Below are 24,964 nucleotides of genomic sequence, written 5' to 3' on the forward strand. Positions count from 1 at the left end.
AAAGAAGTGTCTTCTGAATTCCCTGTTTGATTTCTTAGCCATCAATATAAGGTAGTCACCTCTACCTTTTCTCTTCCCCACAAGTGGAAACACTTTTTTGGGGGTGGGGTGGGGGGGGATGGAATTATATGCTTCCCGCCCACCCCCGACAACAGATTTGGAGGTGGGGAGAGCATAGAGCCGGGGTTGGAGGGGGGGTGTTGGGTAAAGCCTGGCTCGTGTGTGAAACTAAAATCTGACCCGAGCCTGAACCCTTGAATTTTTTTTGCACTTGACCCGACCCAACCCGACACAAATCTCCTTCATCTGTTATGGCAGCAGGCTATTCCTGCAGCTGGAGTTGTGGGGAATCATGGGTAAGCCTAATCCCGCGACTTCCCGGAAGCAATGTCCAGCCCCACCCGACACTAGCCTGAATGCTGGACTCGGAATTTCAAAGCTGACTGAACCTGACGCATGTAATCGGGTCCAGTCGGGTTCGGGTCAGGTAGCCAAACTTTAATGGTGGCAGGGGTGTTCCCGCCACCTTCCGCCTCTGCCAAAATTTAGCCTGTAAATGGCTTTCCTGCTCTGCCGCCAGTTGAGGCCCTTAATTGGGCAATTGATCCCAAATTAAGGGCCTCATCCCGCCTCCACAATTAGCCATGTGGCAGGTTGCCCTGTCATCGCATGGCACAAAAAACCGTGCGGGCTGCTTCCCAGCTCCAGGGGTCCCTTGTTAAAAGGCACTTAGTGTCTTTGAATGAGGGACCCGGCGTCGGGATTGTGGAGGGGGGGCCCGCTGAGAGCCACCTCTTGCCCTTGCTAGCGACCCTACACCCCCATCCCCTGCGAGAGTCCTCTGTTCTGACCTACCTGTGGCTTGGGTCCAGCGCTTCTGGGCCTTGGGTAGTTGCTCCACCGGCAGAAGTCACTGCTGCCGTGCTGGCACTGATCAGTGGAAAAGCTGAGGGCCTCCGATTGGCTGGCAGCTCTCTGAGGGCGGGACTTCCAGCACCAGGGTCCTTGATCTTGTGCATGGCCCGCCGCTGTCCACTTAAGTGACTGGCACTAAGTTTGGCGGACCTTCCAGAGAAGAGGCGACATGGGGTTCTTGGTGTCGCTTTTCCGCACGTTGAGACCCCCATCGCCAGCATAACATTCTGACTTTTGTGTGTCTACTCTATAAAAACCTTTCATAATTTTAAAGACCTCTATCAGGTCATCCCTCAATCTTTTTTCAAGAGAATGGAGATCCAGCCTGTTCGTTCTTTCCTGATTTTTTTATTCTAAGCATCTCATTGTGCACTGAAAAATTTGGAGTGTTTAAGATGCAATTAGTAGTTTACATGCTATTTTTCTTGAGTTAGCTGGCAAATTACAAGCAGCAGGATAGATAGTAACAATGTAAGATGAAGAGGTTACAATCATTTGATAAGTAAAGAAAATATGTTTGATTTAAATATTTCAGCTATTAATACATTGTGTGCAAATTTCCAAATCGTTTAGTGTCTGTTTTTTGTAATTCCCTCCATGAAATAACCTGTGAAGGATTGTGTACTATTTTATATTCGGTATGTGATTTAACTTTTTAATTGTTCTCTTAGGAGACACAGACTGAGCTGGTGATGTTGATCCTTCTGCGCCTGGTGGAAGATGTGGTGACCTTCCAGACTATACCCGCTCAGCGTCGTAAGGACATCCAGCATGCACTGACTCAAAACATGATGCAGCTCTTCAGTTTTCTCTTGGACATCTTGCAGGAGCACACTCAGAATTACAAACAGCTGGTAATTACTATATATCTGGTTACTACTGCTAATTCTGAAAGAATTCCATTATCTGATGAATTTCATAAATTATCTTCTGGGATTGTCAAAAACCAACAGCATGGTATCATGTTATGGCTGACAAACCAGAAATGTCCCAGGTTCATTTTCTAGTCTTTGCCAAGTTAACTAATGTCAACTGGAGCAGCAGTTCACCTCAGCCCATTAGGGTAGGTGCAAATCACCAGCCAGCCATTCCTATACTTGATCCCCAAGACTTTTACTGCAAAATACGTGCCTTCAGCTGAGGACAGAATTGGGTAACCTGTGATGCACCATATGATTGAATAGCTATTTAGCTATCGCATTACAAGTATTTCCATGGAGTGACCACTCTGGCAAGATACTGGAGTGTGGAATTGTATTGGTATGAGTCAGTGCCTTTTGGGGGATAAGAACAGAATATTGAAGAAAATAAAAATAAATATAGGTTGTTCACTAAGAATGTCTCAAACCTGATGCTTATGCAATGCACTTAACGTATATAATAATTGCTGGTCTGTAACTCTTTGAGTGATCATCTGTGGTGATCCTGTTGCATATTGGATTCTGTCTCTTTTTATTGAATGGGATTGTGGGATATCACACTTTGAAGATTAACTGATTCTATTCACTTGTCCAGGAAAACTGGAAATGTGTGGTCTTTGTCATTTGCTTGTGGTTTAGTGAGCCACTGCTCATTTTGGCTTTTTGCAAAATAACTGTTTTCTAACATCCTTTCTTTCAATTTCTTGTAGAAAGCAGATACTACTCAAGAAAATAAGGTTGGTTTGTATTTTTACATTATTTGTTATATTAGTGCTGTTTTTTAAGAGCAACTTGGAGCTCCTGCAAATTTCATCAAATAGTAGAATGCAATTTTTCAGTTAATTTTCCAGTTGCTGAAAAGTGTTGTGTAGAGGGTGGGGGACTGCTTTTAATGCAACTTGATGTTGTTTTTCCCTTGCTGTTTAAAGGAGAATCACTAGGTATCTGATTGCTGCTCCTTAATTTGGCCAATGTAAAATTGGGTAGAAATAATCCAGTTACACTACATTATATGCAGTTTTAAAATGTGTCTATAGATTTCACATATGCTTAATAAACTATGTCTTTGAATATTTTGCAGCTGATTTTCAAAAGCATTAAATTATTTTCCTTAGGCCAAGGCACACTGTCGTGTTGCGGTAGCAACTCTCAATACCCTGGCTGGATATGTGGACTGGGTTGCATTGCACCACATTACAGCTGATAGCTGCAAGCTACTTGAGGTGCTATGCATGTTACTAACTGAAGCAGAATTGCAGCTTGAGGCAGCAGAGTGTCTGCTCATTGCCATCAGCAGAAAGGTAATACCTTCTAGCAAAAGATAAATTGTTAATTTTTCAAAGTTAACAATTTTAGATTAACAATTTAGTAGAATCCACTTCTGATTCAAGGCTTTCTTTGGGTAAAGTTTGAAGTAATTAATAATAATAAAATTGCACAGGACGTTTTCATAATGGCATTTGAATTTAGTAAATTGAATTAACATGAGTAGACTATCTGATTAGGTAGAATAATCAAATTTAATGAGCAGTCAAGATTTAAAACGAACACATTGGGTGAGCAGTAGTTGAAGGTCAAATTATTTTTAATATGTAGAACAATTTTGTAGTTTCAGTATTCTAGTGGCGTTTTTAGTGCTGTAGTTCACAAGTTAAATATACCTTTTAATTTAAGCTATGGATGATCTAACTGTCCAGGACCTGCTGGCATTGCAACAGATATCTTGCACTTTATTGAAGTTGTAGTTTCTTTACCTGAAGTTCTGCTCAGTGACCATGACTTTGGCAACCATTAGTGAGGTCTCGATGCTTAAGTATATCTGATCAAAAATATGTTGTTTTAATTGATTTCAAAGATTGAACATTTTCTTGGAAAAACTTAAGTTGTCCTCAGTAATAGGATTTTCTACATACAAATCTGCTTGAAATTCCTAATGTAATTTGCACAGTTCATTTTATAATAAATTTTCTTAACCAGTTTTCTTTGTGTAGAAGATAGAGGCCTGGAGTGATTGCAAAATCCTATTAAATCCATACTGAAACCTGTGCTTTCTTCACTTGCTAGGGCAAGCTGGAGGATCGTAAGCCTCTCCTGGTCCTCTTTAGTGATGCTGCCATGCACTGCATTTTGTCTGCTGCACAGTAAGTGTTTGTTTTCCATCTGGTCAGAAATAGGATGTTAATTTCATAAATTCAATTACTTAACCTAACATACTTCATTTGCTTTTGAACTAATTGTACACTGACTAAATGATCATTATTAATCTTTTGTATTTAAGAGGTCTTGAGCGGGTAGAAAAATCAAATGATTGAGTTTTTTTGCAAAATGCTTAAGATTGTGTTGAAAATATTTTGAGCATGGAAAATTTCCTGTTCAAAAAAGGGGGAGCAGAATAAATCGGGTAACAACAGTCATTATGTCAGTGGTGGGAAAATTACTAGAGATCATTGTTAAGGACAAAATTAATTCTCACTTGGAGAAGCATGGCTTAATAAGGGACAGCAGCACAGATGTGCTAATGGCAAATTCTGTCTGACTAACCTGATTGAATTCTTTGAAGTATCAGAGGGTTGATGAAGGTAGTTCAGTGGAATGTGTGTGTGTGTGTGTGTGTGTGTGTGTGTGTGTGTGTATATATTTTTTTTTTTCTCACAAGGCATTTGATAGTGTCTCACAACAGACTTATTTGAAAACTAGAAACAAATGATAGTAAAGGGCGAAGGTGAGCAGACAGTGGGTGACGCTGACGAATGTGTTTTTTTTTCACTGGAGAAAAATTGCTGTGGGGTCCCCCAGGGGTTGATGTTGAGACCATTGCTTTTCATGTATATAAATGACCTGGAATTGGGTATAAAGCGTACAATTTCAAAAGTTGCTGATGATTCTTAAGAGCATAATGATACATGAATAACAATACATAAGAAATAAGAGCAGGATGAGGCCAAATGCCCCTCATTGCAAAACTTGGCAACACGATAGTGAGCAGGATAATAGCAGGCTTCGGGAGGACATAGACAGACTGGCAATCAATACAGAAACAAGGAAGTCATGCCAAAGCTTTACAAATCACTATTTTGACCTCAACTGAAGTGTTCTTCATGCTGGGCACCACACTACAGGAAGGATATCCAGTCCCTGGAGAGGATACAGAGAACGTTTACCAGTATGCTACCAAGGATGAGGGAATTGAGTTATGTAGAGAGATTGGCGAAGCTGGGATTGTTCTGCCTAGAGCAGAGAAGGTTCAAGGGAAACATAAGAGGTATTCAAAATTGAGAAGTCTTGATAAGAGCAAGTTGGGAGAAACTGATTTCTCTGGCATGTGGGTTGGTAATCAGAGGTCATAGATTTAAAATGATTGGCAAAAGAACTAGAGGGGAAATGAGATTTTTATATGGAGGGTTGCTAAATTCTGGAATGCTCTACATGAAAGGGTGTTGGAATTGGATTCCGTAGGAACTTTCAAAAGGCAATTGGATATGTGATTGACAACTAATTTGCAGTATTATGAGGAGAAAGTGTAGTGAGGGACTTAATTGGAGTGCTGTTTAAAAGATCTAGGACAGGCAAGATGGGCCGAATGTCCGCCTCCTGTGTTGTAAACTGCTCTCTTTAATGGTTATTCATTTGGAAAGATTCAAAATTCCACATTTCTTGTTACAGGACAGCTCACGGAGCAGGGCTTGTGGAACAGCACTACATGTTTCTAAAGAGGCTTTGTCAAGTACTTACAGCCCTAGGTGGACAGTTGACTGCACTGTGGGTATGTTGAGCATACTGCAGCTGATCTGCCTGTTCTAATGGTAGAATCTTTCTAAGTCATGGGCTTTGTTTACAGTAGAATGCATTTGTATAGTGACAGAATGTTTTTAGGAAGATAAAATAGCATTGTCAACATTTGTAGAGAGAACACAGTTTTTGGGTATAACCTTCATGAGGATGCTAAAAACTGACTTGTCTGTTCTCTCCACAGACTGACTGACCTGTTCTATGTTTCCACTATTTTGTATTTGATTTGCTGTGTTTTCTCTTCTTTTTTTTCAACTTGATTTTAGGGTGGCCATAAACATAATGAATATTTAAAGGTCTGCATAACTGTGTGGCTTCCATTCAACACTAAAGCTGGTGGGGGTACATGTTAAACTGCTAGATGTTCTGAACCCGTGATTGTGGAGTGAATTTACATCAGAATAAAACTGGTGTTTAATTCTGTGGCCCTACCAGTGTCTTTTTGTATCTAATTGAAAATGTGTCTGTGCATGTCAACATACTTCTCTTTTTTGTTTAAAAAAAAATTTAACTCTTAGATTTGAATTTTTGTTGAATTTTAGTTTCAGAACTGCAAATAGTACCTTGTAAATATTTCAGAAATTGATCAGACTAGCATGAGGTTGTTTTTGTGGAAGGTGGAAATAAAGTATGCTATGTTGTTTCAGTTTCAAAATCTGTTGATGAAGCTGATAAAATGAAAAAATGAGCATTTCTTAACGTAATAATTATATGCTTCCTAGAAAGTTGTAGTAGGTCTGGAAGTAATGAAATTGCTTTTTGTGTTTGTGCTGGTTGCCATATTCAGATAGTGTTCGAAAATGCAGCAGATTTTATTTGAAGATGTTATATTAAGTCCTTAATGGCACTAGGTTAACTCTTCTTTCGGAGAGCAGGCACAGACACGATGGGCTGAATGGCCTTCTGTGCTGTAACAATTTTATGATTCAGTGATAAGTAGATCGTGTTGACAGATCTACCCCTCCATAAGAATGGAAGATGAATTTAACATCTGTATAATTTACATTTTTTTTTAGAATGCATGTGTGCCAATGTTGACTAAGATTTTTTTTTCAGGGTAGCGATAAAGATGTTGGTCAACCTCCTAATTTCAACAAATATTTACAAGCATTTTTGGCTTTCACCAATCACCCCAGTCAGGTAATTGTTTTTTTTAATTGTTTGTGTATGATGCATCTTCCTGGCAGTAGTGAATGTTTCATTTGCTTGGTGACTCTTGAGCTGGTGACACTGATCTTTGGGCCTTGTAAACTATAAAGCCTCTTTGGCTGATGTGTAATGTTTTTGTATGTATACCATTCATGAGTGCAATTTATATGCTGTTGCCTCAAATGTGTGGTAGGAATAGATCATCTGCATAAGTGGTCTGGATTCAGTAACTCAATGCAAAGTGGTAAACATTTGCAAATGATATAAAACTAAAAAAGGGAAATAAGATCGGAAGGTATACTTAAGAAATTAGACTAAGTTGGATAAGGCGTGTAACTGAACATTGCAGTTGAAGTTTAATAGAGGCAAGTATAAAGTACTACACACAAGAAGGAAAGGTAGTTGACATTCATACACCATGAATAGTGTTGAAATAGCTGTAGGTGAAGTTGAAAGAGACCTAGGAGTCTTAAACGTGATGTTAAGCGTGCCCAATCAATGCAGTGCTGCAGCAATTGAGAATTAATAGCTGGTTAACTTTGGCCAAAACAATAGAAGTCTGCAGAGGTAATATCAAACTCTACAGTCCTCTGATCCAACTACTACTTGTCGCATTCAAGCACTTGGCAGCATTGTAGACGAGCTATGAAGCTGACCCTCAGTGTCAGATATTTTAAGTTTGAAGAAAGAAAGGAATACTTTTTTTGTCTTGGAATGGACATGGCTGGGTGGTCATCTTGCAGCAATATCTAAGATTAAGGCATAGATTAGAAGAGTGAGGAATATTACTTAATACTACACTTTCAGTTTAACTTTAGGGGATATGGGCTCTAACTAGTAAATAATTTTAGGACTGATGCAAGGAAGCCTTCATACAAGTGATTGATGTGTGAAATAAACTTCAAATGGAGAAACAGTTGGGTGCTACAAAGAGAGGATGTTAGAATTTCTAACAATTAGGAGTAAGTGACTAGTCTTCCTGATCTGTGATTATTGTGTGATCGTGTCCAAAAATGATTGCTTGCTTCCTTGTAACCCAATTGCCATAAAATCTAAGCCATTCCATGTTTTGAGGTAGGTGTTGGGAAGGATAGAGTATAGATCAGATGTAAATTGGTTGGTGTAACATCACTGAGTGCTCTAGCAAGCAAAGAAACTATTAAGAATGGTATTGGCCTGGAGTTGCACAGAATGAAATTTCTTTTCCCCTGCTTAGAGTGGGTGGGGGTGGGGTTGGAAGAAAGGGTGGCTTAGAATTAACCACCTGTTAAAAAAAATTTCTGTTCTCTAGTATTTAAGATCTTCAACCCAGATAGCTTGGTGCTCGTTTTTAAGACATGAACATGTTTCTAAGGATGCTGTATTGCTGGAGGTCATTCCACAATTGTTGCATGCAACAATGGCTAATCTTCTGAAGGTACGTGGGATTGCACTTTGTTTTTCTTCTGTAGGCTTTCTCCCCTTGAGGGTAGTGATGACTTCATTCAGGTGGCTATTCTTTATATAAAAGTTTGTATCTCATTTATCAATGCGATGGCAGCACTGACTTGGACGGCAGAGCAATAATCAACAAAATGGTGCTATTGCATTTGGGAAAGTCTGAGAACCTTCAAAAAAAGAACTTCTGTAGGTTCTTGGAAGTAATACTACCCCTGACTATAAGATAAATACTCTCTTCAGAGGCAGCCATGTTTTCTGGTCATTGATACATTGAGTGGGTCAGCAGTAATTTGATTTGGTGAAATGTCTTTGATCACTTGGGAAGTTTGACTTGGCACATCAGCAATGTAAATTTGCTGAGACACTTGCTCAAGTGATAAGGCAAGTCGAATCCTTTCCTTCTGATATTCTTAGGTGTGCACTTTTCCTACCAGGAACCTGCAATCCCCATCCTAAACTGGAAATGGAGGTTATAGCATCATACTTTTTGTTGCCACCACAGCAGGGGTCACTGAGTCTTCTTGATAGTATGATAACTGAAACATACAAAGCTGTACATTTGTGTGTTTGAGTCTTTATGGTTAACCCAATAAATCCCTGTTTAAGGGCTTGTTTGAAGTTTCCTCCTTTTCCCTAATTTAATTGAATCTAAATTTAGTGTAGCTGGAAACTCATTACAAGAAATTGTATATAGAAATTTTTTAGCTGACTTTTTCTTTTGAATAGGTTGGATTTCCTTCCAAGAGTGACAGCCCAAGTTGCGAATATTCTCGTGTAGACTTCGACAATGATGAAGACTTCAATGCGTTTTTCAATTGTAAGTTTTGTGCAGTACATCCATGTATTAAGATATTAAAGTTTATCAAATGCCCTTTTTTAACAAAAGTACTGTGATTCTAAGTTCCTTTTTAAACCGTCAGTTAATTATAATATCCCAATAGTTTAAACATATTGGCTTCTACTTTTGTGTGTCTGCAGAAGTGGCAGTCTGCTCTAGATGTGCGTGACATTTAATTCCAGTTTTCCCTATTGATAGTGAATTTGCAATTGTTGGCATTTTGTAAGAGTTTCCATTCCTGTACCCCCTTACCACCATTCTTGGTATAATAATATCCATAATACTGACACCTCTGTGGTTAGTTGAAACAGAAATAAAACAAAACTGTGCTCAGCACAAAGCCTCCTGCAGTAACTTAAAATTGACACCCCAATTCCCAGCTGAACCCTTAAGCGATTTGACCACTGTTCCCAGTTAACCAAAACAAAGTCACTACGACTTGGCTCAAACTTACAAATTTCAGGCAAAAACACTACGCTTTTGTCCCAATCCCTCATACCAAGATCACTACAATTTGGCTGAAAACACTTCCAATCACCCACATGGCCGGTAGGTCCCGGTGTTGATTGTAGGTCCTGAGTCAAGATGATCAACTTTGACCCTTCTTCTGACTGCAGCCCCCACAGTACAAACCCCTTCATGATTCGACTGCAAAACTTACAATCACCCACATGGCTGGTCATTAGCAATGTTGATTGTAGGCATGGACCTGAGATGACCAGTCCCCGTCCTTCTTCACATAACTGCAGTGCCAAACCCTTCGATCTTGTCCTTTTTATGATGATCCTTATAGAGATATCATGAACACATCTTCTGAAGCCATCCTGCTGGATGGTCACCACGAAGCACCTTTTAATCTCTCCTCTGTTACCTGCCTGGTCTAGACAGGTCCATTTAGTGCTGTTGTTATTTCCATGACTGAGAACAATGAACTCCACCAAGGTGAGGTAGCCCAGGCTCCAGAGCTGATATATACGACAAAGGTTTCTCTCCTGTCTTAACAAGAGTGAATGCTGTGATCTGGGACCAGTTACTTGTAACAATGGGCTCCCCAGTTACTTAAAATGATAGCAGTTATCCTGTGTCACTGTTATGATGATCCAAATTCCAGTCCTTCAACAGTAGCTGTTCTGTTGTGATGTTGGAATGTTTGAAATTGACCCATCGAATGCAGCCTGCTTCTGTGCTTTATGTTGAGGTTTGGCTCTCATTCACAGTACTATTGTCCATGGGGGTTGGGGTTCCTTCCCCATACTCCACAAAGTCCAGCTTTAAAGTCTAATTGGGGGTGGTGGGGGGGGGGGGAAGGAATTCCGATCCTACAATATAGAACATTAACTGTTTTTACTTATCCAGGGAGCCTACATGTGACTCTGGACCCACAACAATGTGGTTGACTCTTAACTGCTCTCTAAAATGGCCTGGCCTAGCAAACCACTCCGTTATCAAGGGCAATTAGGGATGGGCAGCAAATGCTGGCCTTACCAGCGATGCCCACATCCCATGAAAGAATTTTTAAAAATTGAAGCACTTTGAATGTAATGTTTTGTTTATGCAGATTAACTTTTTATGTTTTTCAGCATTCAGAGCTCAACAAGGAGAGACCATTAGGCTGTCTTGCCGTCTGTCACCGATGACTGGATTCAACATGGCTTCTGAAGCATTGCAGTATCAGCTTACGGCAATCATTGATGTTGGCCCAACTATGTGTAAGCTGTTAAGCATTCTGTTTCTGTATCGGTGATTGGAGTATTTACACTTAATATTGCTATGACCAGGTGAGAAAGATGTCTTAGGGGTCCCTCTCAGCCTTCATCTGGTCTTAATGTAGCGGGGTTTAATTTTAAACACACTGTGTTTTTAGCTCCCCCTTGGTGAATCCGTGTTCACTGTTTTCCAATTATAAGGCAAAGAAATGAGCACAAACAAGCTTTCTTAGGTTTAAAGAAGAAAAGTTGAAATTTATTAAACTTAAACTCTAATTCAGTTGACGCCTATGGATACACGACGCACCCACACTAGCATGCATACGCGATACGCACATGCAAATAGAGACAAAAAAGAGCAGAAGAAAAATAAAGTGGAAATGTTTGAGGCAATATCCGAAGAGTTTTTGTTCTGGTTCTTCGAGCTCACTATAGAGTCCTTGATTGTAGGTAGATCTTGCTTTTTGTTGGGGCCCAGTATCCTTCGTAAACCTTGTTCAATGCAGGAGACTTTTCTCTCTTGGGGTTCATGTGTCTTCAGTGGATTCAGAGGCTTGTGAGAAAGAGATGGGAGCAGACAGGAGAGATCTTCTTAGTTCAGGAGCAAACGGCTTTCTACCCAAACTATGTGTACAAATTCAAAAAACTCAAATTGCCCAGCAGGTTAGTCATGTAACGAGCTGGTTTGACATGTTCGTTTGTGTATTCGGCCATCTTAGCAGTTAACCTGGAATGAGCTCCCCCACCTTCAATGTCTGGTGATCAAAAGTCCATTGTGGGTTGAATGTCAGGTAATGGCTGCTTTGTCTTTCCAAACATTGTCTGTTAATATGCAAATGTCTTTTCCAGCCACGGGTGATCTGTTTAACAAGTCTTCACTCCAGTAACAGTTTAAAATCAATGTTCATGTCAAAATTAATGTGCCTCATTCTTGGCAGGTGGGGACTAGCATGACGATATATACTGGGCATAGTTAGCAATTTTAATTCATTATTGGAACAATGGTGCAACGTGTGCTTTTGCTTATTGAGTCTGACTCAAAATTACTGCTTTCCCCAATTATAAATGAAGAGTTGGCAAATATATATGCATGCAAATTATAGATTGCATATTTTTGCTGTGATTTTTGAAATTGTTCTGTGGATAAATTTACATTAAGCTGCTTCATACAGCATTCATACTTCTTCCAGTGTTAGTTTCTAGTGCTAAACAGAAAAAAGTCTTGTGCTTTAGTTACCTATGCCCCCCACCCACACCAAAAGAAGGTTAGTGTTTGAAATTATATTTTCTAAGTGAACAATGATGGCATACAGAAATTCCCATTCTTCACTATATCGAGTAGTTCCAGTGCAGGTGAAGTCCAGGCTGTGTGAACAGTAAAACCCTTGTGCGTTAATATGACTTAAATGCACTTCAAACTGCTGTTAGCAATGCAAGTTCTTTCTATTCATTTATTACTGCAATTCAGGATGTCCCAAAGCATTTTTACAACCAATGAAGTACTTTTGAAGTGAAAAAAGAAAATCCTGGGTTTTTTCCTCCAAAAATATGCTTTTTCATAAAATTTATAAAAGTACATGATGTAACTGTTCAAATTTGACATTATATAAAGTGCATTACAGTTCAATTTCTTTCAATACAGTATGTGGCACTCTGAGGTGCCTCACAACACTTATAATTGCAGGTTATATTTAACAATGTACATTTCAGAAAATGCTGGAAATACTCAGGTTAGGCAACATCTGTGTGGAGAGCTGGGAAAAGTTAGAAATGTAATAGGTTTTAAACAAGTGAAGGGGGGGAGGGTTGGAAAAAGAACAACAGGGAAGATCTCTGATGGACAGGAGAGATGAAATGACAGAAGGGTTGGTGGTGCAAGGTTAAAGGGAATGATGTTGGGACAAGTGAAGAAACAGTGTCTATAGAACCAGAGAAAGGTTATGGCACAGAAAGAGGCCATTCAGCCCATTGTGTCTGCGCTGGCTGAAGAAACTAGCCACCCAGTCTAATTCCACCTTCCAGCATCTGGTCTGTAGCCTTGCAGGTTACAGCAATTCAGGTGCATGTCCAGGTACCTTTTTAAATGAGTTGAGGGTTTCCGCCTCCATCACCGATCCGGGCAATGAATTCCAGACACCCACCACCCTCTGGGTGAAAAAGTTTTTCCTCACGTCCCCTCTAATCCTTCTACCAATTACCTTAAATCTGTTCCCCCTGGTAATTGATCTCTCTGCTAGGGGAAAACAGGTTCTTCTTATCTACTCTATCCAGGCCCCTCATAATTTTGTATACTTCAATTAAGTCACCCCTCAGCCTCCTCTGTTCGAAGGATAACGACCCTAGCCTATCCAATCTTTCCTCATAGCTACAATTTTCAAGCCCTGGCAATATTCTTGTAAATCTCCTCTATTCTCTCCAGAGCAATTATGTCCTTTCTGTAATGTGACCAGAACTGTATGCAATATTCCAGCTGTGGCCTAACCAATGTTTTATACAGTTCCAGTATTACATCCCTGCTTTTGTATTCTGTACCTTGGCCAATAAAGGAAAGCATTCCATATGTCTTCTTCACCACTCTATCTACCTGTTCTGCCACCTTCAGGGACCCGTGGACATACACACCAAGGTCTCTCACTTCTTCTACCCCTCTCAATATCCTCCTGTTTATTGTGCATTCCCTCACTTTGTTTGCCCTTCCCAAGTGCATTACCTCACTTCTCCGGATTGAATTCCATTTGCCACTTTTCTTCCCACTCAGCCAAACCATTGATATCGTTCTGGAGCCGTCTACAACTATTCTCTTTACTATCAGCTGCACTGCCAATTTTTGTGTCATCTGCAAATTTCCCAATTGTGCCTCCCACGTTTAAGTCCCAATATGAGCCCTGTGGAATGCATCTGGAAACCACCTTCTATTCGCAAAACCATCCGTTGACTATCGCCCTTTGTTTCCTGTCACTGAACCAATTTTGGATCCAACTGACCACATTCCCCTGTATGCCATGGGCTTTTACTTTCCTGACCAGTCTGCCATATGCCATCTTGTCTTGACATCAAGGCAGCATTTGACCAAGTATGTCATCAAGGAGCCCTCGCAAAACTGTAGTCAATAGGAATAGGGGAAAACTCTCCGCTGGTAGGAGTCATACCTAGCGCAAAGCAAGACGGTTGTGGTTGTTGGAGGTCAATCATTTGAGCTCCAGGGCATCACTGCAGGAGTTCCTCAGGATAGTGTCCTAGGCCCAACCATCTTCAGCTGCTTCATCAATGACCTTCAATCATAAGATCAGAAATGTGGATGTTTGCTGATGATTGCACAAAGTTCAACACCATTCGTGACTCCTCAGATACTCAGAAATGCAGCAAGACCTGGACAATGGGCTGATAAGTGGCAAGTAACATTCGTGCCAACAAGAGAAAATCTTGCCATCTCCCAATGACATTCAATGGCATTACAATTGCTGAATCCCCCACTATCAACATCCTGGGAGTTACCATTGACCAGAAACTGAACTGGAGTAGCTATATAAATACCGTGGATACAAGAGTAGGTCAGAGGCTAGGAATCCTGTGGCGAGTAACTCACCTCCTGATTCCCCAAAGCCTGTCTACCATCTACAAGGCACAAGTCAGGAGTGTGATTGAATACTCTCCACTTGCTTGATGGGTGCAGCTTCAACAACACTCAAGAAGCTTGACACCATCCAGGACAAAGCAGCCTGCCTGATTGGCACCCCATCCACAAACATTCACTTCATCCACCACTGACACACAGCGGCAGCAGTGTGTACCATCTACAAGACGCACTGCAGCAAGGCTCCTTAGACAGCACTTTCCAAACCCACGACCCCTACCAACTAGAAGGACAAGGACAGCAAATGCATGGGAACACCACTACCTGCAAGTTCCCCTGCAAGCCGCACACCATCCTGACTTGGAACTACATTGCTGTTACTTCACTGTCGCTGGGTCAAAATCTTGGAACTCCCAAACAGCTCTGTGGGTGTACCTGCACAAAATGGACTGCAGCAGTTCAAGAAGGCAGCTCACCACCACCTTCTCGAGGGCAATTAGGGATGGGCAATAAATGCTGGCTTAGCCAGCAACGCCCACATCCCATGAATGAATTTTTTTAAAATGCCCTACTAAAATCCATGTAGATAACATCCACTGTACTGTCCTCTTCAGTCCTCCTTGTTACTTCCTCAAAACAATCAATTGTTAGTAAGACATGACCTTTCCTGTAACAATCCATGTTGACTATCCCTGTTTAATTCGTGTCTTCCGAAGTGACAGTTTATCCTGTATTTCAGAATTGATTCTAGTAATTTGCCCACCACCAAGGTCAGATTGACAAGCCTATAATTGTTTGGTGTATCCCTCACACCCTTTTTAAACAATGGTACAATGTTTGCAGAACTCCACCTTGCCTGTATCTAGTGAGGATTTGAAGATGATCCCCAGAGCAGCCGCTATTTCCTCCCTGGCTTTAACAGCCTAGGATACAATCCGTCCGGCCCTGGTGATTTATCCACTTTCAAGGATGTCAGACTCTCTAGTACTTCCCCTTATGTTTTTCGTATCTAATATTTCACATTCCTCCTCATTAACTACATCATCCTTGTCCTTTGTGAAGACAGAGACAAAGTGCTCATTAAGAACCCCACCCACATTTTCTACATCCACGCATATGTTAACTTGTTAACTGGGCCCTACCCTCCTTATTAGTTGTCCTCTTGCTCTTAATGTACTGATAAAACACCTTTGGGGTTTCTTTGATTTTACATGACAATATTTTTTCATGGCCTCTGTTTGCTTTCCTAATTTCCTTTTTTACTTCACTCCTGCACTTTCTATACTCCACTAGGTTTTCTAAAGCATTAAGGTTTTTGGAACTGTCACAAGCTTTTGTTACGACCAGGTGAGGAAGGGGTCTAGGGCCCCCCCTCAGCCTTTTCCTGGTTTGGCCGTAACTGGGTTTAACTCCTAAAACAGTTTTTGGCTACCCTGCCCCCCCCCCCCCCCCCCCCCCCCCCAGTGAGTCCTTGCTCACTGCTCTCTCATTGTTATTGTAAAAGAATCAACCAGACAGGTTTTCTTAGGTTTAAACAAGAAAGGTGTAAGTTTATAAACCTAAAACTCTTAACTCAGTTAAAACTATTAAGAATATGCGACACAACCAGGCTAGTATGTATACGCGTTTAGCACACATGCAGATAGATACAGAGGAGGCGAAAGAATTAAAGGGTGAAAGTTTAAAGTAGTAGATGGAATTTCACTTACTGGTTTTGGGTTGGAAGTCTTTGATTGAAGTTTAGTCTTGCAGTTCTCGTTGGGGCCCGGTGCACACTTTCAAACTTGTTTTATGGGCTTCTGTCTACAGGCTTAAGATACTTTTGTGGATCCCTGGAACTTTGTGAGAGAGAGGGGTGCTCTCTTGAAGTTCAATTGTAGTCTCTTTCTTTCTGTGAGCACAATTCAGTTAGCTCCAGGTTGGCCAGCAGTTTAGTTATGTGACTAGCTTTTTGTTTGAGACAGCCTCGCCTGCGAGGTTTGTGAATTCCTCACAGCTTACCAGACACTCTGGGTGGGGGATAGAATGCTGGCACTTACACGTTCAATGACTCAATGTCTCTTGATCATCACTATTGACAAAACCCATATGGCTAATTGACTCCGGGGGTACTCCCATTGTCTCTCCATGCCACTGTCTTTTAGAATGCAAATGTGAGCCATGTTTTCAGCCACTGTACTGTGGTCTTTTTAAAACAAGTTGTGTTCAATGTCTAGTAAGCGTTCAAATAATGCTCCATATGACAAAATTAATATTTTTCCATCTGGCAGGTGTGGTTTCTGTCACACTTTTTCTGCTTTATCTTACTCTGTATGCTTCTAGATAACCAGAGGGCTCTAGATTTGGCAGTTCCACCCTTTTTCTTTGTGGGGACATGTCTACACTGTGCCCGTAGAATCTCGCTTTTGAATGCATCCCACTGGTTTGCCACTGATTTTCCTTCGAGTATCTATATACAGTTCACTTTCACCAGATCACCTCTCAGCTACGTAAAATTTGCCTTCCCCCGATTTAGAACCTTTACTCCTGTTCTATCCTAGCCTTTTCCATAATAATGCTAAATCTAACTATTATGGTCATCATCTCCAAAATGGTCACCCACTGCTACTTCATCCACTTGCCCAACTTCATTTCCGAAGACTAAATCTAGAATTGCATCCCCTCTCGTTGGGCTGCCTGAAAAAGTTCTCTTGAATGCTGTTCAAGAATTTTGTGCCCTCTGTGTCCTTGACACTGTTTGTATCCCAGTTGATATTTGGGTAGTTGAAATTTCCAACTATTATTACCATATTGTTTTTTCACTCAAATTTGCCTACATATTTGTTTTTCTATCTCCCTCTTACTACTTGGGGGTCTATAGTATACTCCTAGTAGTGTGGCCGCCCATTTTTATTTCTGAGCTCAACCCATATGGCCTCATTTGATGATTCATTTAGCATATTGCCCCTCCTCGCAACTGCAGTTGATTCTTTAACCAATAATGCTATGCCCCCTCCTATTTCTTTTTATCCCCCTCTCAATCCTTCCTGAAAACTCTATATCCAGGGATGTTGAGTTGCCATTTTTGCCCCCCTTTAAGCCAAGTTTCCATTATAGCAATGATATCATGCTGCTATGTGTCTATCTGTGCCTTCAGCTCAGCGGCTTTATTTGCTATACTCCTTGCATTTAAATAAATACCTTTTAACACTGCCAAATTCCTGTGCTGCACACTTTTTAACCTTTGCTGCTTTGGTGTTTCCGAGTCACTCACTAATTTTCTGCCTCCTGTTCCCTGCCCTGAATTTGTCCTATCTGAAACTGCCATCAGGTTCCCATCCCCCTGCTAATCTAGTTTAAACCATCCCCAACAGCACTAGCAAATCTTTCTGCAAGGATATTCATCCTGGTCCTGTTCAGGTGTAGACCTTCTAGCTTGTACAGGTCCCACCTTCCCCAGAACCGGTCCCAATGTCCCAGAAATCTGAAGCCCTCCCTCCTGCACCATCTCTCCATCCATGCATTCATCTGGTGTATTCTCCTATTTCTATACTCACTAGCCCATGGCCTTGGGAGTAATCCAGAGATTACTACCTTTTGAGGTCCTGCTTGCGAATCTCTTTCCGAACTCCCTAAATTTAGCGTGCATGGCCTCTAACACTTTTTCTACCTGTATCGGTACCAATGTGGACCACGACCTCTGATCGTGCATTCTTGCCCTGCAGAATGCTCTGTAGCCGCTCGGCGATATCCATGACCCTTGCACCAGGGAGGCAACATACTATCCTGGAATCATGTCTGCGACCACAGATACACCTGTATGTTCCCCTTACTATAGAATCCCCTACCACTATTGCTCTCCTGTCTTCTCTCCTCCTCCTCCCCCCCCCCCCCCCCCCTGCACAGCTGAGCCACCCATGGTGCTCTGGTCATGACTCTTGCTGCACTCTCCAGAGGAACCCTGTCTCCCAACGGTACTCAGAAATGAATACTGGTTAAAAAGTGGGAGTCTCCTGCAATACCTGCCTTGTCCTTCTTGTCTGGCAGCCACCTAGTCCCTCTCTGCCTGCATTCTCTTAAGCTGCAGGGTGACCACCTGAAATATGCTATTCTGTATGTCTCATCCTCGCGAATGCATGTCAGTGACTCCAGCTGCTCCTAGAGTTCCAAGATTTGGGGCTCGAGTTTTTGCATTTGGTGGCACTTTCTGCACATGTAGTTGTCCAGGGCATGGGTAGGGTCCTGGAGTCCCATCGTGGCATTTGATGGGTTGAGCAGCCATGCCATGCCTCGAATTATTTATTTATCGAGGAGGTGTGAATGGCAGAGATGAACAGCTGCCACTCGAAAGCAAAGAAAGAGAAAAACAAGACCATTAAAACCAAAACCTGCAAAGAAAAAGGAAACAAAATGATGCAGATGTTACTGTCTGAAATTGTTGAACTTAGTGTTGAATCTGGAAGGCCGTGAAGTACCGACTTGAAAGATGAGGTGCTGTTCCTCATTTTTATTTTATGTTTCCAGCATCCATTGTATTTTGCTTTTGAAGTGAAGTCACTGTTGTAATATAGAGAATTGTGGCAGCCAATCGTGCACAGCAGGTTTGCACAGATAGCAATGAGATTATCTGTTTGTGCTATTGACCTGAGAGATAAGTACTGGTCAGCACTTTGGGGTAGATATTCCAATAGTGCTACATGATCTTTTACGCCCACCTGAGAGGGCCTCACTTTTGTTTTAAGTGGCTTAGCTAAGAGATAGCTCTTGGAGAGCCGGCACAAACTTGACAGGCCGAATGGCCTCCTGTGCTGTAGCCATTCTGTAGCACCTCTGTCAGTGGAGCAGTGCACTATTGTCAGCCTAGATCAGTGTTTGTTGGGCCTTTTTGGTTGAAAGACCCATTTTTTAAATGGACCAGTAGTCACTGACCATGCACCCAACCCAGTACAATGCTATAAACTTCTTGCACATTTACACTTCTGAAAGCAAAGTTCATCAGTGTCCTGTTACAGGGACCTGTGTGAGGTTTTGCTAGTGCTGTCTGATATAATGAATGTCATTGTGATTGGTGATGTGAAAATTTATTTTCCCTTCAACTGCAAGGTAACCCTACAGGTCAGCAATGTGCCTCTTGAATACTTCGCTACATGGCATCTTCCTACTGTTTCTGGAATGGGATTAGGTTTGGTGGCTTCTGTTGGGAACACTGGCATTGCTTCAGGTATAACCCTCCACTGCCCCCCTACTCACTGTCTTTTTTCCCTCCCCCACACCCTATCTATACTGGAATATTGCTGACATGCAGCCTGGTTTGTGGCATTTCTGCCTTTGGGGTGCTGCCAGTAACTGGCACTGTGACTTTAGTCTAGTCTAGTCACAGGCCCAGTTGCTGTACTCTGTGAACAGAGCTCAGGTTGAGCATAATGCCTGGGCCATAGATAAGGCTGACGTGGCGATTTCTTCCTACAAACACCTCTCCCCCCAGCCCTATTAATCCATTTCCCGGGCTCCTCGTTTCCTCTCAGGATTCAGAGTCAATCTGAGGCCCCACCAATCCCATTACATATGTTTTCAGAGCTGCCTTGGCCCCAGTGCCCGTCTGCCAATTTCTCACCAGTGTCTTGCTGTGAAAGTGCTCTCTAGGCCTGATATGGAACTTCCCAGTGCGAATTCATGACTCTGCCACTCAAGTGAATGAAGGAAATCAAACTACTGGCCAACAGTGCACCTGGTGAAAGAATCAAAATTGCTCTTGTTTGTACTTATTTTATTTTGGGTTTTAACAATATAGCATAGTGTAACTATAAAATAACTATTTAACATAAAATGTTGCCCTTTAGGTGGTTAACACAGCAGTTTGTTTACATGTATTTTGTTGCGCAAGTTTCTGGAAGTTGTACTGGTTTATTGCAAATCATATTTCCTGTGAGTTCCATTTCTTTTCCTTTTAAGCAGTGTTGTTGGTCAACATCTTTGGAAACATAAAAGTGGTAATGGTTCTGTGCCTCATTGCAAATGTTTCTGTCTTGCAGATAATAGGTAAGTTTGTCTTTTTGTCTGTGGGTTAGATTTTGTTTCTTTTTCCTTCTACAGCTAAGACTGGCAAAGGTTTGTGCTCTATCTTTTCACCATCTTTTGTGCAGTGGGATGCATTGACCTTCTTTATGGAGAGCGTGATGAGCCAGCTATTCAGAACAATGGAACCTGAGGTGTGTGTGAATAATGAGAGGAAACTCTTATTTAATATGACTTTGATCTAACTGCCAGCCTGTACCCACATGAGCAGCCTTTCTTTTTCAAATGGCATTAGTTTCAGTTATAACATAAGAAGCAGGAGCAGGCCATACAGCTCATAGAGCCTGCTCTGCCATTTAATAATAACTTTGACATCAACTCCACTTTCCCACTCTAATGCCATATCCCTTGATTCCCTTAGTGCCCAAAAATCTATCGATCTCATCGATAACTATACTCATCGACTGAGCATCCACAACCCTCTGGAGTGGAGAATTTCAAAGCTTCTGAGTGATGAAATGTTTCATTGTCACAGTTTTAAATGGCTCATCCCTAGTTCTAGACTCTCCAGCCAGAGGAAACTCAGCATTTACCCCGTTGAGCCCTCTAAGAATTTTACAGGTTTAATGAGATCATATGTTATTTCCAAAACTTCTGAGAATATCAGCCCTTTGGACTTGATCTCTCCTCATAAAGACAGCCCTCTCATCCCAGGAATCAATGTAGTGAACTTTTGTTGCACCTTGTTTAAGGCAGATTTATCCTTCCTTGGGTGAAAAGGAGACCAAAACTTCTACACAGCACTCCAGGTGTAGTCTCCCTGAAGCCATACATAATTTTTTTTAAATAAATCATTTTGTGGGTCTATGACAATATATACTTTTGCTGATATTCCTGTTTCAGGTATTCAGCCTTAAATGATGAAATCTTACATTTTCAATTGAGTAGAATGCTAGTCCATATCCCCCTGCCTCTTGGGTGTTGCTGTCTAAATTGCCAATTTTTCCTTTCATTATCTTCCCCAGTCCATGCATTTTAAATAGAAGGCTATATATTAGGGGTCAACTTTGAAACCAACTGAGTTAGCCTTAAGCTGTCTAAGAGCAAGATGACTATCTTCCCATTTTCTACTCCTTGCTTTTTGGGGGTGGGGGGTGCGGGACACAAAATACCAGCCTCAGTTTGGTGGGTCAGAAATGTGAATGTGGTTGGGAGCAGCAGTGCTCAAATGTTAAGCTATCAACAAAAAGGTGGGGTTGTGTTTTTGCTTTACTTTCAATTTTCCATTCCTTCTCCTCTTCTATGAAGGATGAAGGCACCATCCTTTTTATCTCTTACACTGGCCGTTGGGCATGTGTGAATTTTGGGATTTGAGTGGTAGGGTGTGTTGGAAGAGACTAGGGCAATAGTTTTGGGGACAGGATAAATTTAATTAGGCTCACATCTCCTCAAAGCTAAACTCTTAATTCTGAGGGAGGTGATGCATGTTTACTCTTGTTTGTGCAGGGGAATTGGGAGAGTATAATTTGTTTATTTTTAAACCTCAAGTTTGGGGAAATATTTGTAGCAGCATAATAAAACAGTTGATTGGTATCTAGTTCCTTAATGGAAACACTATTGCATTTCAGAGTAACATCTAGAATTTGTTCTCTATACACTGTACTTAATATTGTTTGACCTATGTGAATATAAGAACGGCATAAACTAGATGCCTAACCTTTTTTTGTTTTACAGGAACTTCCAATAGCGGATGGGATTGAGCTGCTAAAAGCCGTTTTAAGCTATCAAACCCATGATCCTCTCATTCTGTCCTGCATCCTGACAGCTGTGTCCACACTTTCTCCGTTCCTTCTCCATGATGCCACTGTTTTGCCACAAGTCCTTGAAAAGGTATATTACTCACATGTCAATCTACAAAACTTCAGGGAAAAAAAACTGATTACCTCAGAAAAAGCTGGCAGTCGCCAAAAAATTGATAACTGAAATGCAGCTTAACTAAAGGTTAATCAAGACCACTGTTCTTAGACAGCTGAATACATTTTGATGAAAACTGAAAACCAATGGTCTCATATACGACATAGAAAAATAGTTACAATAGGTGTGCAGTAGGGTATGAACTTGTCATCATTTAAGCTGCAGCTGTACCCAGAATATTCCATCAAATGTATAATAGGATGGGGTTACCTGAAGTGTAAGTGCAATCTTTTTGCAGTGATGGATTTAAAAATTGTGAAGAGGGAAAGTGAGCTCTGGCAGTGGGAATTTCTTTTTGTAATGAGTACAGAGGGGGGGGGGGGGGGGGGGTATGGAAGTGGCATCATCCTTCTGTTTGTACTCTTTTATCCTCTCCAAAAAGGAAATGTTGTTATTTGATGTGCAGTTTCCAGCATTTTGAATTGACAGATTTTAGCATTTGACAATAGTTTTTTTGTTGCATAATTTATTTCTAGTTTCTTTGCGTGTTTTGGCTTCAAATAATGAATCGCTACACTCCTGTATTCCTCAATATTTTTAACCTCTTTACAATTTTAGTGACAAATATAGGAGTAAGCAGCAATTTCCTACCAATGAGAAAGGAGAAAATAGTAAAATAGTGGTTGGGGAGATTAGGAATGGTGGTAAAAGAGGTGGGGGGGTGGCATTGTTAGTTAGAAATAGTGTAACAACTGCTGAAAGAATTTTCGAGGAGGATCTGCCGACTGAGGCACTGTGGGTTGAGGTCAGGAACAGGAACGGAGCAGTCACCTTGATGGGAGTTTTCTATAGGCCCCCCAATAGCAGCAGGGAGGTGGAAGAGCAGATTGGGAAACAGATTTTGGAAAGGAGCAGAAGTCACAGGGTAGTAATTATGGGGGATTTCAACTTCCCAAATATTGATTGGCAACTCTTTAGATCGAATAGTTTGGATGGGGTAGTGTTTGTGCAGTATGTCCAGGAAGCTTTTCTGACTCAGTATGTAGACTGCCCGACCAGAGGGGAGGCAATATTGGATTTGGTACTAGGTAATGAACCAGGGCAAGTGATAGAGCTGTTGGTGGGCGAGCACTTTGGAGATAGTGATCACAATTCTGTAGCATTCACTGTGGTAATGGAGAGGGATAGGTATGTGCAACAGGGCAAGGTTTACAATTGGGGGAAGGGTAGATATGATGCTGTCAGGCAGGAACTGAGGAGCATAAGTTGGGAGCATATGCTGGCAGGGAAGGGCACGGTCGAAATGTGGAACTTTTTCAAGGAGCAGATAGTAGGGGCCATTGATAAGCATGTCCCTGTCAGACAGGGAAGGGATGGTCATGTGAGGGAACCGTGGTTGACAAGAGAGGTTGAGAGTCTTGTTAGGAAGAAGAAGGATGCGTATATAAAGTTGAGGAAAAAGGGCACAGGCATAGCTCTGGAGGGATACAAGATGGCCAGGAAGGATCTGAAGAAAGGGATTAGGAGAGCTAAGAGAGGGCATGAAAAATGCTTGGCGGGTAGGATAAAAGAAAACCCCAAGGCCTTTTACGCGTATGTCAGAAATATGAGGATGACTAAGGGGACCGTAGGTCCGGTCAAGGACAATAGCGGGAGACTGTGTGTTGAGCCGGAAGAGATAAGTGAGGTTTTGAATGAGTACTTCTCTTCGGTATTTACGAATGAGAAGGGGTGTATTACTGAAGAGGACGGTGGGAAGCAGACTGGTAAGCTCGAGGAAGTGCTCGTTAGGAGGGAAGATGTGTTGGGGTTTTTGAATAACTTGAAGATAGACAAGTCTCCCGGGCCTGACGGGGTATATCCAAGGATGTTATGGGAAGCAAGGGATGAAATTGCAGAGCCGCTGGCAATGATCTTTTCATCTTCTCTGCTGACGGGGGTGGTACCAGGTGATTGGAGGGTGGCAAATGTTGTGCCCCTGTTCAAGAAAGGGAATAGGAACAACCCTGGGAATTACAGGCCAGTTAGTCTTACTTCGGTGGTAGGCAAGTTGATGGAAAAGGTGCTGAGGGATAGGATTTCTGAGCATCTGGAAAGACACTGCTTGATTCGGGACAGTCAGCACGGTTTTGTGAGGGGTAGGTCTTGCCTCACAAGCCTGATTGAATTCTTTGAGCAGGTGACCAAGCAAGTGGATGAGGGTAAACCAGTGGATGTGGTGTACATGGATTTTAGTAAGGCATTTGATAAGGTCCCCCATGGTAGACTTATGGAGAAAGTCAGGAGGCATGGGATAGTGGGGAATGTGGCCAGTTGGATTAAGAATTGGCTAACTGATAGAAGGCAGAGAGTGGTCTTAGATGGTAAATACTCAGCCTGGAGCCCAGTTACCAGTGGCGTGCCGCAGGGATCAGTTCTGGGTCCTCTCCTGTTTGTGATTTTTATTAACGACTTGGATGAGGAAGTCGAAGGGTGGGTCAGTAAATTTGCAGATGATACAAAGGTTGGTGGAGTTGTGGATACCGAGGAGGGCTATTGTCGTCTGCAAAGGGACTTGGATAGGTTGCAGTGCTGGGCTGAAAAGTGGCAGATGGAGTTTAACCCTGAAAAGTGTGAGGTCGTCCATTTTGGAAGGACAAACATGAATGCAAAATACTGGGTTAACGGTAGGGTTCTTGGGCATGTGGAGGAGCAGAGAGACCTTGGGGTCTATGTGCATAGATCA

At 41.8% G+C, this 24,964-nt stretch overlaps 1 protein-coding gene across 1 annotated transcript in view; it reads left to right on the forward strand.

Annotated features, from left to right (window-relative positions):
• LOC137376530 (exportin-5) overlaps positions 1 to 24,964 on the forward strand; it is a 107,760-nt gene that overhangs the window by 37,315 nt on the left and 45,481 nt on the right. The window contains exons 5-15 of the mRNA XM_068045251.1: positions 1,587 to 1,769; positions 2,546 to 2,572; positions 2,951 to 3,136; positions 3,900 to 3,976; positions 5,499 to 5,598; positions 6,681 to 6,764; positions 8,065 to 8,190; positions 8,940 to 9,030; positions 10,632 to 10,760; positions 20,404 to 20,519; positions 22,060 to 22,215. Of these exons, the coding sequence (XP_067901352.1) occupies positions 1,587 to 1,769; positions 2,546 to 2,572; positions 2,951 to 3,136; positions 3,900 to 3,976; positions 5,499 to 5,598; positions 6,681 to 6,764; positions 8,065 to 8,190; positions 8,940 to 9,030; positions 10,632 to 10,760; positions 20,404 to 20,519; positions 22,060 to 22,215 (1,275 nt within the window). The remainder of the gene's footprint in view (positions 1 to 1,586; positions 1,770 to 2,545; positions 2,573 to 2,950; positions 3,137 to 3,899; positions 3,977 to 5,498; positions 5,599 to 6,680; positions 6,765 to 8,064; positions 8,191 to 8,939; positions 9,031 to 10,631; positions 10,761 to 20,403; positions 20,520 to 22,059; positions 22,216 to 24,964) is intronic.

The sequence above is a fragment of the Heterodontus francisci genome, chromosome 13 (genome assembly GCF_036365525.1).
Source record: "Heterodontus francisci isolate sHetFra1 chromosome 13, sHetFra1.hap1, whole genome shotgun sequence".
In the NCBI taxonomy this organism is placed as follows: Eukaryota; Metazoa; Chordata; class Chondrichthyes; order Heterodontiformes; family Heterodontidae; genus Heterodontus; species Heterodontus francisci.